Raw genomic sequence first — 18,496 nt, 5'->3', positions numbered from 1 at the left:
AAGTCTGTAAAATTACTGACATCTGTCACTGATAAAAATTAAATGCTCATTGTAGTTGAAATTCTTGATTTTCAGTTGTTTGGCACATTTCTGGAATGGTCCATGGCAATCAAAACTGCTTAAGTCTAATTTCCATCTAATGCAGAATGGCACTCCACTACAGACAAAACCAGTAGATTTTCTTATTTCAACAACAGTGCTCCAACTCCTAACAGCAAAGCAGAATCTTATATTGTGAAAACCTCTACTGCTAAGATGAAGGAAGAGTTCAAGTTGCACTCAGCATCCTGTACTGTGTTGAATCTCCCTGGGTACTGCTGCCTCTGAACTCTGCTGAAGGAGCAGCCACAAAGGCCCACTGCAGATTGCATTTCACAGATTTATTTTTCTCCTAGTGATGCCAAAAAAACTCGGAAATAAAAGAACTGCTCAGAGACTTTGCATCTTTAAGCAGTAAGGTTTTTTTTATTGCAACGCTGGGAGCAAGGTGGTTCGCACCACACAAAACTTGCTCAGCCTGAAAGTGCAACTTATGCTATCTTGTATGCTTGTAAGTACATAGTTACACCCCCTAACATACATATTAACAAGTAGGCTAGTCTCTGGGCGGAGACTTTCCAGAATCTTCTTTGGTGCACGCACAGTCTTTCACTGTGGTGGTTGACAGTGAGCCTTCATCCCTCCAGTGGTCGCCATGGTTGTCTTCCTTGGGGCTGAACTTTTCAACTTTCTTTGTTAGGTGACCCAGATTCCTCAAGCTTGCAAAATCCTGGTTCTGGGCCTCCAATATCTACTTTAAACACCTAGTTTACCTGATTTATTACCTTAGGGCCTACATCCTAGCATTTTTTCTATAATGAAACTTTGGTCCAGTAAACAGAACAGAACAAGACAATGTTCTTCTAGCAAAGCAGGCAGAACAAATATTAGGCAGTTACCTTCTCCTGGCTCAGCATGGCAAGGTGTTTTACCAACTAAGACAAAACTCCTTTTGCACTTTGCTCTGCCATCACTAGGTTTGTAGTACTGAATGAATAAAGCCCCAAGCTCAAAAGTATTACATAAATCTTCAAATACGTGTCACAAGCATTATGAAAGCATGAGTCATAACCTTCCACTTTCTAAGAGGGATCTACACTAAGAAAGTAAGTGTGCTGATGGTGGGGAAGCATTTAAGACTGCCTTCTATAGCCTTTATTGCATAAGTTGTTTTGTTGCACCCAAGCAACTGCTGCCCATTAAGTCCACAGGCTGAGCAGAAGAGTTACCTAACACAACCAAGCACACTGAACCAGTCACTACAGTGAACTGAAGACTTTAGAATTTCTCTTTCTGGAAGAATAAAAGGTCAGAGGTACAAAATACACTAATTTAAACATTTCAAGAAATTACAGTGTATGTAAATTGCCCTCAGTCAGTTTTAACCTCAAAATCTGATACATACCTGTTTTGGATCTGTTTCCCTGTATATTTTATGTATTTAGTCTTCTCCATCAATTTGGTGATTAGTGTCTCAATGATCACTTTCTGGTTCTGAAAGGCTTCTTCTATAAACTGGTACCTGTAGTAAAAACCATTGGGTATTTACACATGCAAAAGGTGTGATATACTTGCTAAAAAGCAGAGTGCCTTACAAAATCTTTAACTGAAGAAAGGTGTTGCTCAAGTCCAAAATGTAACTGTCATCATGGAAGCAAATGTCAGCAAATGCTGATATATTTTATAGTATATTTGATTCTATAGTCTATTTCCTGTAATACTGGGGGCAGAGTTTATGATTTTCATAAATATGAAAGGATATTGTGTGATCATGGCCTAATTTTAATAAAAGAAAAGTTAATATTTTGATGTACTCATCACTTTGAACGTGAAAAAACATGTAAGCTATTACTTTGTGCAAGAAAAGGATGTAGAAACAGAACAGAGATTGCTGAGTTGGCAGATGTTTTAATTTCAAATCAAACATTTTAAATCAAGGAACTGATTTTAAATTAAGGAACTGAAACATTTTAAATCAAGGAACTGAAATCATCAACAATTTGAGAAAGAAAAGGAATATAAATCCTAAGAAAAGGAGAATGCAAGAGGAAGACAACTCTGCAGGAGCAATGTTTAGCCTGTTCCAAGGAGCAACAGTGGCCAACCCATTGATGTTCACCTGGTCAGGCAAACAAGCTTTCTGGGTGGTTGCATCAAGTATAGAGAGCACATTAGTATTTAACCAGAGTGCATCTGTCCCAGACCACTTTTGTATGTTTTAACCAGTAAGATTTTTGTCTTGAACTCAGAAGTTGTATATAATTCTGCATTTCAGTTTCTGTGACCAGTAAGAGACAACCAAAGAACAGCAACACAAAGATTTGAGTGTTATAAATCGTGTTGTCAAAGTACAATTTAGCCAAACTGTAGGTTTACTCTTCCTTTGGAAGAGCTCTTCACAGAAAAAATTCCCCATTTGCTCCATTCTGAGACTGTTTGGTAATGTTCTGTTATATAACCATCTTGTTGAAGGACAAATTGAGAAATTACACAGAAGTGCATAGTTGCATAACACAGCCCCTGTGCTTTCTAAGGACTCTCTGAAGAGCTGCATAGCAACAAATTCTATCCAAATAACTTGACAGTAAAAGAAAGGTCTTGTGTTTAACTCACCAGACTAAAAACTGGAGGAATTAGGTTTCTTTCTAAACTAACACACACTCATCAGTCACATTCTTTTGGATACAATCTCTGTTTATTTGTCAGCTTCGTTTCCAAGCAGAAAATTTTATTTTGCACTTTTTTCACCTGACTGTATTCCATACAGTTAGAACTACAATCTGCATCAAGCTATCTTCCTATAAGTGGGATGCATAAAACATATGCTTTGCTTTGATACCTGTGCTCTTTGTGCTCTAGTAACTGACAGTCTCGGCAGGTCAACTTGTCACAGGTTTCACAATACAACTTCAGCTGCTCCTTTTTGTGATAAGGGCAAAACACTGGTCGCTGACTGGTCACGCCAACCGCCTCTGTTGAATAAAGGAAGATGTTAGCCAGTCTCCTGAACTTATTAAAGATTTGCATTCTCCTGGTTTTTCTTACCATATTCCTCCCCTAGACGCTACAAGTGTGTATCAGGCCACCTAACCAAGAATATAACAGCTGTAAGCCTAAACTGCAATGTCTCACTCTTGCTCCAGCATGGAGCTAGCACCCTCTCTCATGGAAAATGTCTAGAACCTATTACCATAATCTATTATGGCCTCACAAAACTACCTAAAAAAAGGAGTTGCCAGTACTGCTGCAGCTGCAAAACACTGCACGACTGGAAGTTCCTTTCCTAAATGGAGATGAGGAGATGGCTGACTTAATTCATGCTCTGTCTTCTTTCTCAGTTGAACTGGTGAAAGGAGGGTTGAGGATATCAGGACACAGGCATTCAAAAGTGTAAAACATACAGATTGTAATAAGCAGGAGTTACTAACTTCCTTTCAGGACCCCCTTCTAAGCAGGTGAGGGATCTCTCTTCAGTTTCTAGCAAGTAAATATTACAGAGCATAGGAAACACCACCAGATCATAGAAATTAAATCTGTTCTTTAAAACAATTTAACCAACAAAGTCTAATTTCCTGAGAGTCAGGTTGGACAAGTTCATGAGGATTATATGGCCTGTAGGGAAAACTGGTTTCACACTGCAGCCCATCGTTCACTGCAGATCAATAAGATCTTTTTTCCGTACCCATTCATCTACTTATTTTCAAGAAATCTGGAAGAAGTTATTTTCAGATCTGCATCCTTCAAGGAGGCCTGAATGAACTGAGACCATTCCTACCACCAAGTCATGTTCTGCCTAACAGCCACTTTTACCCACTACTTCTGTCCTTTCCTGAAAACACACTCAGTACTCACTTTTGACTAACCCCATGTGAAAGTAGGATACAGAATACAGTGCATATCCTCAAAGTATGGAGGAAGATACCTTTTGAGCAACAGACTGCAGAACTTGAATCCCACATTATATATAAAATTCACCCTATGGGTGGAATGACAATGCATCTCTATTATAATGCAAATATTTAAAATAATATATAATAATTTATAAACATCATATAAAAGTTCATATATTTACAAGAAAAAGCATGCAAGTCCAATGGATGCATTAGAACTGGTAAAGTGTTTGTCAACATCCTAATACGTTTATTATTGTTGTCACTAAAAGACAAGAAACAATGGGAAAAAATGGAAACAAAACAGGTTCGCAGTGAATAGAAGTACAACCTTTTCTAGTACTGAACAGCCAAGATTCTCAGGGAGACTGTACTGTACACCACATTCACCACTGTTGGTTCCCAAGGTCCAAACAGATAAAGCCCAGAGCAACTTGAACTGCTCTGAGCTGAATGCTTTAAGCAGGAGGCTCGACTAGATATCTCCTGAGGTCTCTTTCAGCCTGAATTATCCTAGATTCTACTAAGGAAAAATACCCCAATTCATAGCGTACTTCCCTTTCATTTCTAAGGCAAAATACGTCAAACTTAAAAGATACTTAGCTAAAACATGAATTCTGGCACACTTCATTGCTAACTGGGTATGCTTATTATTAGACTGCTGAAAAAACACAATCTATTAGTGCTCCTTTTGCTGCAGAATGCAACAATAAGGCTCATATAAACCATCTGGTAGACCTCTAGATAAACTAGAGGAGCCAAATGCCTAAAAAAGTATTTTCTGCAAGTGATCTCGAAAGTCTAGACAATACTTTGCAATCACTTCAGGTGAGAGATAAAATCTATGTAAAAAAAATTTCTACAAAAAAAACAACCCGTAGGGTTTTCTTATAACTTTACAGCCTATCTGACAGGAAAAAACTGACAGAAAAACAGCTTTCTTAGTCCCAGCCTTAGTGAAGTCTTCCTATTCAGTAGCTATGTTCTAATGCATCTAATGCTTGAAATAAAGTTTCTCTTTCGTTAGTGGCATCAATTAAGAGATCCACTTAGACGGAGATTCAAAGAAACACCATAATTTGCTCAAATGATTGCAGCCTTTAGCAACAAAAATTGAAATAAGTGACTGGAAGGTAGGAAACTATGAAAACATATCCACTACCAGCCAGAAAAATAAAATGGTTCCACTAATTCATATGCACCAAAGGGCTATATCAAAATGAATCTGTCCTTTTACATTTACTAGGATTCAGGAATACAATTTTTGAAGTGTATCACTTTAAAAAAAAAATGTGGTGGTCCAGTACAGTTTCCAGTGCAGACACACATTCTTTGGGAAATTATAAATCAAGTGTGTTACCTGGAGATACTTCCTCTTTCGTCCTCACAGTATGATCCTTTGTAAATTTAACCCTCTGGTGAGCTCTGATGCAGGTCTTGCACAACCATTCTACACATTCCACACAAAAACCATGGGCTTCTGCATTGTCTTCACAGCTTGTGCAGACCTGACGAGAGGAAGAAAAGGTAGCTGTTAAAATAAGTTTGGAATATACATACAAGCTATTGTTCATACATCATCAGTGCACTTTTACAGTTTTGTGAGAACAGTGAAATTAGAATGGAAAACTGCCCAAGGTACAGGAACACTATAAATAACTGCATAAAAGTAACTGCATGTGACTTTTTAAAGAAAGAGGTCATTTTGTCAGTGTTACTCCAAAATCTTGACCTGACACGACAAAAGTCAAACTACTACTTTCTGCCAGTCACTGCACCCTTAGAAGCCATACAATATTTACTATATGCAAGATGTTGTTGGGAAATATTTACTAATGACAGAACATGATCAGCACTGCTCTGATTTTAGAAGCCTCCCTCAGCTCACACAGTAGCTTTAATTTCAGTTTCTGGTTCCCTGCTTAGAGTTTCATGAAGCACACACAGCAGAGTTCATCTCAAGAATCTCTGCATCACCACTTAAAGACAGTATTCCAGTTAGGTTTATCAGAAAAGCTACTCTAGAACAGATTTGCAACCAATGCATAATAATTTTCAAACTGTGGTCTGTTAATTCCTGGGGTTCTTTGGACTCTACCCAAGAGATCTAGGAAAAAAAAATTAATTCAGGAAAACAAACATGACAGCAGACCAAAACCTCTCTGCCCAGAGTCAACACACCCACAAGAAAAAATTGCTATGGAACCACAATTTGAACAACACTTTGAAAATTCTGAACACCATTTCACATGTTCATAACATTATTTCATTTTTTACTCCTCCTTTACAATGCCTCTGTAGTCCCACATTCAACAGGATTTTGGTAGTAAAAAATAGTGAACGTGCTTATGCAGATATTGTTTAGGTAACTACCACCCATTTCTGTCAACATGGAGCACTGCTGCAAACCAAAGTCTCAAGGTATCTGAAGACTGCAATATCCTACAGTTCACAGTGACAGAATTCTGCTTGCAGGTGCAAAAAGAAGAAAATTTTAGATTTTAGCTTTACTTTCAGTTTGATTAAAAAAACCCAACGAAACAACTTCTGCACCCACACAAGGTAAATATAGATTAAGTCAAAGAGGAAGCAAATATTTACATCCCATGTAGACAGAAAATACATATGTAGAACTATGTCCCAGTTTCCCCTTCAAGAAAAAGAGGAAAATTAGCACAAAACTTGCCTTAAGCCACATAGCAAGTTACTGACAGAACTGGAATTTGAACATAGAAGTTCCAGATTCCCCATGCTGTGTTTATTCTTCTGGATCATGTTGCCTCTCAAAGCAATTATCTTCTGAGAAATGATGTTACAACACAAGGGTTGTTGACCCCTCTTGTTGTCACTAGGAGTTTGAAGCAGTTTCTTTTCATTAAAGGTGACCTGCAAAGGAGAAAAAATTGGGCTTGTGCCCCTTTCTCTGTTTCTTTATAAAAATGAGGTCTGAAAGTTTTATTTTTCAAAATAATATTTTTTTTTTATCTTCTTGATTTTTCTTCCCCCTCTTCTCTTAGTAAATAAAAATTCTTAGTCCTGTCCAGACTACTAGACTAGGGAGAAATACCAAGGTTCACACATCACAAAAAAAGGTCTAGAAAATGGAAAGAAAGCAATTAAAGGAAGTGAACTGTAATCAGGATATTGAAAACTTTTACTTGCTGTCCTGATTTCAGCTGGTTTTTGTTTTTTCTTAGCGGCTGGTACAGTGCTGTATTTTTGGATTTATTATGAGAATAATATTGATAGCAACAACTAGAACATCATTGTGTTAAGTAGTGTTTATCCAAAGTCAAGGACTTTTCAGCTTCCCAGGCTCTGCCAGCCAGTACAGCTGACCCAAACTTGCCAAAGGGATATTCCATACTACAGGACATCACGCTCCATATATAAACTGTGGGAAGTTGCCTTGGGAGGGACTGGGCTGGGCACTGGTCAGTGGGTGGTGAACAATTTTACCAGGCATCACTTGTCTGTCTCGGGTTTTATTCCTCTCTCTCTCTCTCTCTCTCTCTCTCTCTCTCTCTCTCCCCCTTGCCTTCCATTACTACTTCTACTACTATTACTATTATTATAATTATTTAATATTACTTTATTTCAATTATTAAATTGTTCTTAGCTCAACCCAGTTTTACCTCCTCCCCCCCCCCCCAATTCTTCTAACCATCCCACTGAAGGTGGGGGGTGGGAAGTAAAGCAAAGAGGGGGAAGTAAAGTGAGAGGCAGCATGGTACTTGGTTGCCAGCTGGGGTTAAACCACAACACTTGCTATTAACCCTTTAATTCAATGACATTTTAGGAAAAAAAAAAAGAAAGAAAAGTATTCTTGACTCAGCACAGCTTCCTGGGAAAAAACCCTCAGAACAGCAAGTATCACTGAGGCATTACTTCAACATTACATTTGTCTGGCAAAAACTCCCATAAAAGAAATTCCCTCCTTTTGTCTTAGGTGTGCCAATGCAACCCTCTGCAAGAATGTGGTGTAAAACCAGATTGATTACATCACCGGAGCCCAGGGCTCAGTTACATCATCACTGCTGACTGGGCAGTGAACTGACTGGGCAGGATGAGAAAGTTTTCAAATCAGTCTTTTTGCCAGAGAGGTATGATTGTGCTGTGTCCCCAGATAACCAGAAGTGCAAGTCAGAGTGGAGAATAACAGACTGGATATTTGGTTTTCTAGTGTAAGAAGACCAACAGTGAAAACAATATAAGCAAAGAAAAAAAAATGTCTTTCAGGCATACTTTAAGTCAAAGAAACAAAATAAAGGAAAAAAAAAAGGAAAAAAAAAAGTAGGAACCCAATTAAAAAACAAACAATCAAACGAACAAAACCCCCACAACTGCCTTTCCAGGTCACCTTTGGCACAGTTAGGCAGATGAACTTGCTACATGCCAGCACATTTAAATAAGTTCAAAGAATTTTTTAAGTTAATTCATTCTTCCTAGATTCCAAGAGTTTTGTCTATTTTCCTTTTTCAATATGCTTTATTGTTCTGTTTCAACTGGTTTGATCTGCTATATGTACAATGAGATGAAGATTGTAATTCAATAACCAATAATCAGGTGCTGGCAAATGAATCAAAACTCCTCCTTTGCAGGCCCAAAAATATATATTCCAACTTTATACCCTTCAAAGCCACCAACTGGATGTGAAATAAATTTCTAAAGCTTTTCACAGACATCATAACAAAAGCTGTCAAAATTGCTATGCCTTCTAGGTAGAAACTAGATTTGCTTCTCTACACTTCTGATTTGAAATACGCATTTTCAGACATAGGTTGTATTTTGCTAGAATTTCTAGTTATTAGGATAAGTCATACAGCTAAAGTACATGGAAGTACAATTACTGCAAATATTTGTTATGCTCTTACAAAACCTAAAACTTATTTCATTCTTATTTTCGTGACTCATACAAGCAGCGTTTCAGAGATTTCAAAGAAAACTCTCCCTAGTTAATCTGTAAGCCTTTATTCTAGTTAGACAGGCATTTATTTTTAATTGAGTTTTCCTTGTAATTACATTTAATTCAGTTACTAGTTCTAGTATTTATAACCCCGGGAAGCGTTCATTCAGCATTCAGTCAAATTTAATGAAAGTAGAAATTACTCGGCATGTTGCAGGTAAGTAGTATTTTAAGTAAATATACAAGTTTTTGCAACAGAAAAAGACCCAGATTTACATGCAGGTAATAGACCTGTCTTCTCAGCTACTGCAGTAACTAACCACTCTTCCAATTAACTATACTTCAAGTATTAAAGAGATTAAATAATCAAGCAAAGGTTTCAAAGGAAGAGAGCAAAGCAGTCCAGATGAATATTCAGTGAACTAACACTCCAAACTTCACCAGGGTAAATTAGACACAATGCTTTCCCCTACAGGATCCAAAAAACCATCCATGCTAAAAGTTATATAACTATCTCTTGGCACATACAAATTCACCAAAGACAGCGACTGTCTTTTGGGGCAATCCTGCCTATATGTAACTCTAAATACCAATCATGTGTTGATATCTCAAAACGCACCAACAACATCCTTCTAACCCCACCATCCGATCAACAGCCACATCTTTCCAAAGCACACACCACAACACTGTGGCTCCAGGAGTCAATTAACCACCGCCCTAAACCACTGGCTTTCAAAGATATTTTAGGCACAGCTTTTATAAGCTGCTTAAGCATGCGGTTCTTGTTTGGAAAAATACATAGTGGCTCATCTGACACCATAGAAATCTAGAAGAACATTCCTCTAAATTGTCCTCATCAATCACCTCATTATGCCAGTCAGACTTGCTGTGTATCCGGATCAAGTATCAGGTCTAAGCTCATACCTTGTTTTGTTACTACATTCCCAATATCTCACATAAAGCCCAGTTGTTCTTCATTCCCACTACAATATTTAAAACTCTCTGGTCAGTAATTGGTAAAGATACAGAAAGTAAAATAACAAATACTTTTATACATGTTCTCTTTTGGACACAGAAGCTATGAGAATAAGGACCTAGACTAAAATGCACTGGAGGCTCAATATGCTGCACCAACACCCATGTTATTGCTATGATCTCTGCCGCATCAATCTCACATTTCATTTTTACTTTCATGGTTTTCCACACATTAAACAATTTTCTTCTGTTAAAGTTCCCAAATTTCTCTAAAGTTCCTAAATTTCCCTCACCTGTCTATCCTTTAGTCTTACTCAAATCTAGCACTTGCTTCAGCTTTCTGCTGATTCTTACAAATGAAGTATAATTAATTTTTATTTTCAAACTTCTCTTTAGAAGCTGATAATTTTGCCAAGTCTTTCAAGAAATCACAATGTGAAAAAAATTACAAAGCATCTGCTCTTTTGAAGTACTCACGTCCTAGTTGTCCACAACCTACAATGATTACTTTCAAGAGTATCACAACTGCATTGCCTGTTTGTTTCTTTCCTTCTGGAAAGCTTCCTATGCTAATAGTCAGCACAAAATTCTTTAGTGTTAGCCAGGAAAGCCCTTGTGGAATACATAATGGGGAGTTTTACACTTTCTTTATGCTCACTTCTTTTTCTCCTGAAGCTTTCAGTACTAATTGCTACAAAGCACAGTCATTTAAGTAGGGTACTGAACTGCCCAAATCAGGTTAAGATAAACATCATTTTAGATAAAAAGATAGCATTTCAATGGGTTCCAGTTATTTTTCTCATCCCACAATGCCAGGCTCGCTCCATGATATGACATTCACTCTTACAGTTTTAATTCAATATGCTAAAAATTATTTTAGTGTTTGTACCATTTTAAATCTGAAACAACCAAGCATTTTATTCTAAAGAGATCTTTTGCAGTTTCTCTTGAACTGAAACAAACTAGTCCTTCCTGACAACACACACATAGAGGCTAGTCACAGATACAGATACAGATCAGTGGTTCCAAGCTACATTATTTGCATAGAACCCATGGCCTGCTTCCAATTCTAATTTCTAAAGCATCCTGACAAAGCTGCCAAACTATCAAAGACAAATTAACTATCTCAGTAGAAAAATTCTATAAAATAACCAAAGTTTTTGACAGAATCTCTGATCCAGTATATCCTGCAAATGTCAGTATCTTTTCCACTTTAATTCCTCTGCTCTGTTGCCTATCTTGCTAATGGCAAATCTTCTTTTTCTTTTTCCTCCTTCAAAGGCAAAACAAGACAGGCTGATTAGAAGGCTGTATCATCCTTAAACCTCATAATATTCCCCCTTGAACAGGACACTAATCTGTTTAACTATTATTGATTTAACTTTGCTGTTCCTAAACAGAGAGGTTTTCAGAACTGTGTAGCTTTTTTCATGTCAACGTACAAAGGAGCGTAGGAAACCTGTCATTATCATACCAAAATAAATCTATTCAAACAAAGAGAACTGCACATCATTCATTTCCAAGAGGTAAGGTGAATGCTCACTTAGCAGGCATCTAACCAAACATCTAACTCCATTTTTTTAATAAAAAAATCAACAGAAAAGCACATGAATGTCCTATTCTGCTGGTTCAACGAAGTCTGCTGGTGTGCCTTCAACTGCTGCAGAAAGTGTGATTAGTTCAGCCAGGGAACTTAGCTGAAGAACAGACTTGCTTTCTAAATGCAAGACTGCTGGTTTGTGTTAGGGAGAGGGAGAAACAAATATGGAATGGAAGAGTAAGAGCGAAGTTTGAGAAGGGATCCTAACGAAACATAAAGGCTTTCAAGAACCTCCCTGACATCTGCTCACACCACTCAGTGGATGGAATTTCCCACTTAACTTCCACAGAAAGGAAAGAAAAACTGAGAGGGGAAAGGGGAAGGGGCGGGGAGAGCAGAGACATCAAAATAAGTCACCACCCCTGAGAAAAAAGAAAAAATCCATTATTATCACCATTCCACGAAGTGCTATCTTAGAGGACTTACTGTATAACTAAGCAGAGGATATGGTACAGCCCCCAGCCCCCAAAATAATTCAGGACTGCTTCTGCATAACACAGTTATTTTGCTTCTCATCCTAATTTTAAAGTCACTATAAAAGTTAACAAATTTTCAACAGGGACTATGCATTTTGTTGATCTTACTGGTAGAGTATTGAGAGACTGTGTAAATCTCACAACCATCTGCAAAACTCATATATCTTCCAGCAACACCCAGGGGAAAAACAAAAAAGCAAACCAACACCTCCCCCTTCCCAAACACAAAAAAAAAGAAAAGGTCAAACAGTCCTACATTGCGAGAACACTGTTTGTACTTCCAGAGACTCACAACTCAATTTCAGTTTCTGGTAAGGTCTATCTTTTCTCAGAAATCCAGTTTCAAAATTCCTTATAAGCTGAAGACAGTTTAACATTTTCCAGACAGAAGTTCTGCTCCTTGGAGATGATGACAACAGTTATGCCTTCAGCACTCAGTGAGCTGGTATCACAAATCTGACTGGGGAATTTCATCTGTTCCCAAGGGATGTGCCCATTCACATAGATGAGCACAAATTTCAACTAATCTTTGAAATAACCGGAATACACTGTAAAGGACCTCTAAGACATTGCACTCCAAACAAAAAAATCAAGAGCCAATAATACATGTCCCTAAAATAGGAAAGGAAAATAGAGCCATTTTCAAAATAAAAGGAGACCACCATCCAAATATTAAAGGATGAGCTGAAATGCAAGCGACGTGGACATAGCAACCTTTTTGTACTACTATTACAAACAATGCAGCACCATACAAAGAGGTTGAATTATTTACAATAAGTTCCTGGAGTTTAATAAAAAGTTTATGAGTAAAGAGATACGTGATATACTCTCTTACTAGCTAAAAATGAAGACATGCAATATTTTGATAACAGAGATTACTGAACTGTGGTCCTACATAGATGTGATTATTCATTTGGTACAGCTTCCACACTAGTACTTGCCTCCTGAAAATCATCATGAGAAAAAATCACACCAATATTACAACTCTTCCAGATAAGCAGCTTTTATGAGATGGCTATTACTCGACTGCAAAACGAAGAAGAGGTAGTCTACATAAATAAAACCAAATAAGAAACCCCTAAAACATACCATCTTCCCCAATTAGAATTTTGAGCCTCTTCCTTGGCAATTTGACTCCAGCTATTTAGCACTGTTTTGTCCATACTGAGATAAGAAAAATAAAGTCGATTTCACTAGAGGATTCCATTTTACACTGAGATCTTCTGATGCAGTGTTGTTTGAGTTCCTGCTTAAGAATGCCTGAAGTACCTTGTCCAAAGTATAGAAATTCCCATTCTACTGCCTATTCCTTACTTTTACCTTCTGCTATCATGATGAAATTTTCTATCAATAATTGAAATAGTTTACAGTATGATAATCACCTTCTTCACATGCATTTTCAGATTTAACTGATTTTCTAGAGTAGCTACCCCATGTGATGTCTAAGTACTTGAAGTTCTATCTGAACGAACAGCAGAAAGGCCACACAGCAAGAAGCCAAGGATATGCATACACATGCAAAAGATGTTAACTTGATTACATGTTAATGTACTTACCTGATTTGATTTCTCTACTGTGCTACTGGGAACCTCTGTGGTATCCTTCACAAAAAAGTTATCTATGATGTGTCTCTCTGCACATTCCTGACCACAAATTGGACAGCGGATAACACCGACTGCGGGGGGAAAAAAAATATCTAATTATGCTTGCACAAGCTAAGATATATTAAACAACTACAAAGACAGGTTACAAGGATAAATATTTTTGACAGGATGTTTTAATATTTTCCCATTAATAAGGTATGGGGAAAAAATAAGCTAATTCTCATTAATCACTGAAGTAACCTTTATATGTTCTTCCTCAATGACATATTCTGTCAGCCAAGGTCAAACACCTTTTTGTTTCAATCCCATAAAGAATTTGCCTTAATCTTATAAAAAAATTAATTCCTTTACTCTAAAGATAATGTATTCCCATTGATAATTTGTTGTTATAGAATGGATTAAAGTAAACACTTATTAGTGTGGAATAATTAATGACACTGAGTGGTATTACGTACACACACGTACACGCCAGCACTTTGACATGACCTTCAACCATGTCATATGAGACACAGAAATGTAACACATTCAATATTAACGAGGCAAGCTGTAGAGAGGAAGAGCAGACCTGTATTAATATTGTGACTACCTTCACATTAGGAAAGGGAAAGCAAGCAAGAAAGACAAAGGATCAAACAATCAAGGTCCTCTCCCTCCTCTCCTCTGCAAGACACACTGGGGTACAATTCTAAGACAATAACATACTTGGGCTCCAGGATGAAGAAAGAGCTGAGAACCAGGAACACAAAGGGTTAAACAATTAGTTTTTTTCAAAAGTATGAAAAGGACAAAGTCAAGTTCAAAACTTGGGGTTCAGCTGTGAGTAGACTCGGTTGAAATTGAAAAGACCTATATAAACAATTTAAAGGAGACACCTTTCCTGGTTGAAGAAAATGAGTGTCTCACTAGCACATTCTTCCAACAGATGCTTGAGATTTAACTGCCAAACCACTACAAAGCAGTGCTATAATAAAAGTCTATCAGTTTTACTGAAGCAATTCTTCACTCTGGAAATTCAGCCAGCAGTTTTCCACTTGTTTTCAAGGCATTTTACTTTCATCTGAACTCCTATGATGTTAAGCCTGGTTTCACTATAACTGCCATTTTACCACTCTGCATATCAACACATATTTGCGCAGCTTCCTTTGATATACAAATTCTATATTTTGGCTACAACTATTGTAACATTTTTTATACCGTAATCAGGAAGGATCATTAAGAAATCCAATTCTGGTATGTCAGGTAGCTAACAGAACTCCAAGTACTGAACTTCTCCTTTTATTAAGCAAATCAATTTACCACAGTCAAGGGTCAATAAATAAATCTCCCAATACTCAAGCTACACACTTGCCAAAAAAGACTATTTTTTACATTTTTCAACAGTCCCAATTACAAACCACCCTCTTCCTGTTCCCTCACTGCTCTTTCTTGACCCTGACAAAGCCCAGTGCTGCGAGTCAACACAAGTGACTGAGTCAGTCTTGAAGCCAAACAAGACATAGAAAGTAGGTAGAGAGTTAAATTCAGAATATAGGTATAAACAAAAGTCGAGTTTGCCAATGCTTAACTAGGATGTACTGCCAGAGCTTAAAGATTAGGTGGTACTGTACACTAAAAGAATGCACACGCACCTAACATAAGTAAGATAAGGGGTGAAATGGGGGCTTGAGTCCAAGAGTCTTGCAAAATTCACCATGAAGTCAGTAAAAACCAAGAAACTTGAAAAGTTCAGCCGAGGAAGAGGAGTAAAAATACGACCCCCTGAGGCTGAAGAAACAGGAACGACCACCAAACATCACCCCAAAAGGATGGCTCCACCCCAGACTCTGCCCAAACTCCGCCTATTATGAATATTATAATTAGATGTTGCAATTATATGAATATGTATGTGAAAATTTTGCAATCATCTGTAAAAATGGTATATAATCCTGGTTTTTTGCTGAAGAGGCAGAGCAGTTTGTCCAGTGCGAGCTGGTTGCTCTCCAACGTTGCTTTAAATAAATACCTCGCTGCTTAAAGACTAAAAACTTTGTCATTGAGCAGTTCTCTGCGCCTTCTTGGGGCAAAATTTTGGCATCAGTCTTTGCATGTGTTGGGGAGATGGGTTGGCCAGAATGAGACATTCTGACGCGGATGTATTTTTCTTGCTCTCCCAAGCTTTACCTTCATCCCCTGTTCTGCTTCACTGACCAAATGCACTACTGCCTATGCTGAAGCAACACGAGAAGCAGCAGAAGGATGGGAAGAGGACACCACCACCACTGAAGATTAAACATGGAACCACTGAAACTGAGCAGCAGCATTAAGCGGAGTCTATAAATCAGCTGAATTGCAAATATGGAGGGCAAGGAAGGAGAGAAATTAGGAAATGTATCCACATAAAACAAATGTTTCATTTCCATTATCACCAACAGAATACTGCAAACTACCTCTTCAAGAGATCACTCAGAAATTCTAGGCTGAGATGGGAGAAGGAAAAATGGAAAACTGCCTACAACTCTCAAAATCCTCATGAATCTTTTTCTAGAATTCCTTATGCTGTCTAGCCTTAAGTCAGTGTTTTCTTCTGCCACTGTGTGAGAGGAAGTTTGTTTTTGTTATAATCCTGGATTGGAGACTGCTACACATCAGTTTTAAACCAGGTTTAGTCAGGATGGTGGATTTAAGTGAAAGATCTCGAGGGTCAGGGTTTATTTTTGTCAAAGTAATTTTGTAAGATTCTTATTTCTTTTTAATGGAGCAAGCATTTACAGTGGGCTCCAATGGGAAGGTGAAAACATATTACCTAACTCAGAAGAAGTTTCATAATCACCATCATGATAACTGTGAGAACAGTAAGTGATCAGATCCCACATTTTCATCTGCTCCTTTGTGCCAGGTTAGGGAGTCAAACAGCACAGCTGCCTGTCTCAAACACTGTTAGGGCCACAGAAGGACTTTGCCATGAGATAAGCACAGAATGGAGTGACAGGATGGCGCTAAGTCCAGGCCTGTTGGAGGTAAGATCCTGGTTAACGTATCTGGACAAAAATACCCACTGTGGCAAACTGTGTAAAGAAGCAACTGCTCATACACATGTCACTGGTCAAACAAAGACCACTCCAGGTTATGGGACAGATGGCATCTGTGACCACCAACAACCACGGAAGTTCCCTTCCTGAATATGCCTCCATGGATATCTGGAACTTGGACTGTAATACCTCGTGAACTTGAGATAAGATAGAGGTGGTACTATTGTCCAAGTGTTAACTCAGACCTAGCGGGAGGGAAACAAAGCTTAGGGAGAAGAACATATCACTGGTAGTAGACACAAAGGATGCAGAATTTATGGGCTGCAAGGAAAGCCAACTGTGCTTGCAACTGGAAATCAGCTCCAGCTGGGTAAAAGGTTATTCCGTCAGGGGAAGATCGGGAAGATCGCGTGAAGCAATCATTCAACCAACAGAATAAGAGAACTGCGCAGTCAGTGAGCATTAATTCCTTTGTTTACTGAAATGTATAAATAGTGAAAATTTTTGAATGACCTTGGGACCCCCCCCCACCAAGAAGCCCAGGGAGAAGAAGGATCAACAGGATGCCACTGGATCCACGGGTGGTGACCATCTGTTTGATCTCTCTCTTTCTCCTCCTCCCCTTTTTTCTATTTCTTTCTACCTCTATACCTCATATTCAATGTTAAATAAAATACATACTATTGACTTTGGCATATGGTCTTGTTTGCACCTTAATTTGGACAGAGGTATCTCTCAATAACCAGATCTTAACACCAGCAGCGTTGCTTATGCAGCTGTACAGCATGTGGCTCCCGAGTAGGAGGAGTAGAGGGGAAGACCTCCACCCTTCTTAGCAGCATCTCTTCATGCAAACCCCAATTTTGTGGAATTTTATATTCAGACTTTGCTTGAACCAGGCCAGGACACCACACTGCTAACAGAAGTAACAATGCCATGCAATGAGCTCGATTAGGTACTGTGATGTGGATTAAATGGGGCTGTGCCAGGATAGAAGAGCTTCCACCGTAACAGCTCCCACTGGCTACAGGCTCACATCATGTGGGCCTCTTCCAAGGAATGCTAGCCTGCATTTTAGGCAGGTAGGGAAAATCATGGCCCATTCTTAATCTTCACAAGTTACATGCTGCATCCACAGAAAGGGCATCTCAGCCCATTCAGCACAACAGACTTATGGCATATACAGTATTATTTCCAACTCGGCTCCCAGTTTCCTGGGAGTACATTCCAGACTACTGAAGCATCCCAAGACAATAGGAGCAGACTGCTCTGGTTTGCCCCAGTTTTGGCTCATTTGCGTCTTCACTGTAGCGAACACATTTCAGAGCCAATTTAATAAAGCCAATGGATGATCAGTTGTAGATCCAAGAAGGTATTTTTGTTTGTAGATGCAAAGTGTTTTACTAAAAGAGGAGGACCTAATGGTTCCCTTTCTTCAGTACAAATCAGTCAAAAAATCCACTAGTTTTCTGAAAGAGAGCTCTCTTAATTAAATTAAGTGCTTGGAAGCAACTGGCAATTTCACCTGTAATGACACAGTCATTGCAGAATAAATAATTAGGGGGTTGTACAGCAATTTTCTCCGTTTTATATATGTTTTGTTTGAAATTCTAACTATACAGATTTCAGAACAAAAAATATTAACAGTGAATCACACATGCAGTTAAAATGTTTAAAAAACCAGACAGGCTAGTTAATATTAATAAAAGGTACATCAGAGACTGGAGGCAGTGCTGGCTATAAGATTTTTAACATTAACTATACAGAAAATTAGGGCATTTCAATGTTGACCTACAGAATCTTCTCTCACTGTGTCTACAGACACCATTAATACTAGCAAGGCTTTTCATTAAAATGCATGGGGTTGAGGGTAAACTGGTCATATTTACACAGGTCATGTTTCCCAGTTAAAAACAAACACTTAGAAAACTTAATTTGAGAAACGATATCATGTGCAATAACGTCTGAATCAATTTTTAAAATAATTACTGCTTTCCT

The 18,496-nt window shown here is 38.1% G+C and overlaps 1 protein-coding gene across 1 annotated transcript in view; it reads right to left on the bottom strand.

Moving 5' to 3' along the window:
- The window catches only part of TRIM24 (tripartite motif containing 24), a 58,451-nt gene that overhangs the window by 24,069 nt on the left and 15,886 nt on the right, over positions 1 to 18,496 (bottom strand). Inside the window, exons 2-5 of the mRNA XM_027654400.1 lie at positions 13,443 to 13,561; positions 5,290 to 5,437; positions 2,879 to 3,011; positions 1,445 to 1,561 (exon numbers count right to left, since the gene is read on the bottom strand). Of these exons, the coding sequence (XP_027510201.1) occupies positions 1,445 to 1,561; positions 2,879 to 3,011; positions 5,290 to 5,437; positions 13,443 to 13,561 (517 nt within the window). The remainder of the gene's footprint in view (positions 1 to 1,444; positions 1,562 to 2,878; positions 3,012 to 5,289; positions 5,438 to 13,442; positions 13,562 to 18,496) is intronic.

Source organism: Corapipo altera, unplaced genomic scaffold, assembly GCF_003945725.1.
Source record: "Corapipo altera isolate COAL_440 unplaced genomic scaffold, ASM394572v1 1, whole genome shotgun sequence".
NCBI classification, from domain to species: Eukaryota; Metazoa; Chordata; class Aves; order Passeriformes; family Pipridae; genus Corapipo; species Corapipo altera.
The sequence above is the reverse complement of the archived record's forward strand: the minus strand, read 5'-3'. Positions and strand labels throughout refer to the sequence as shown.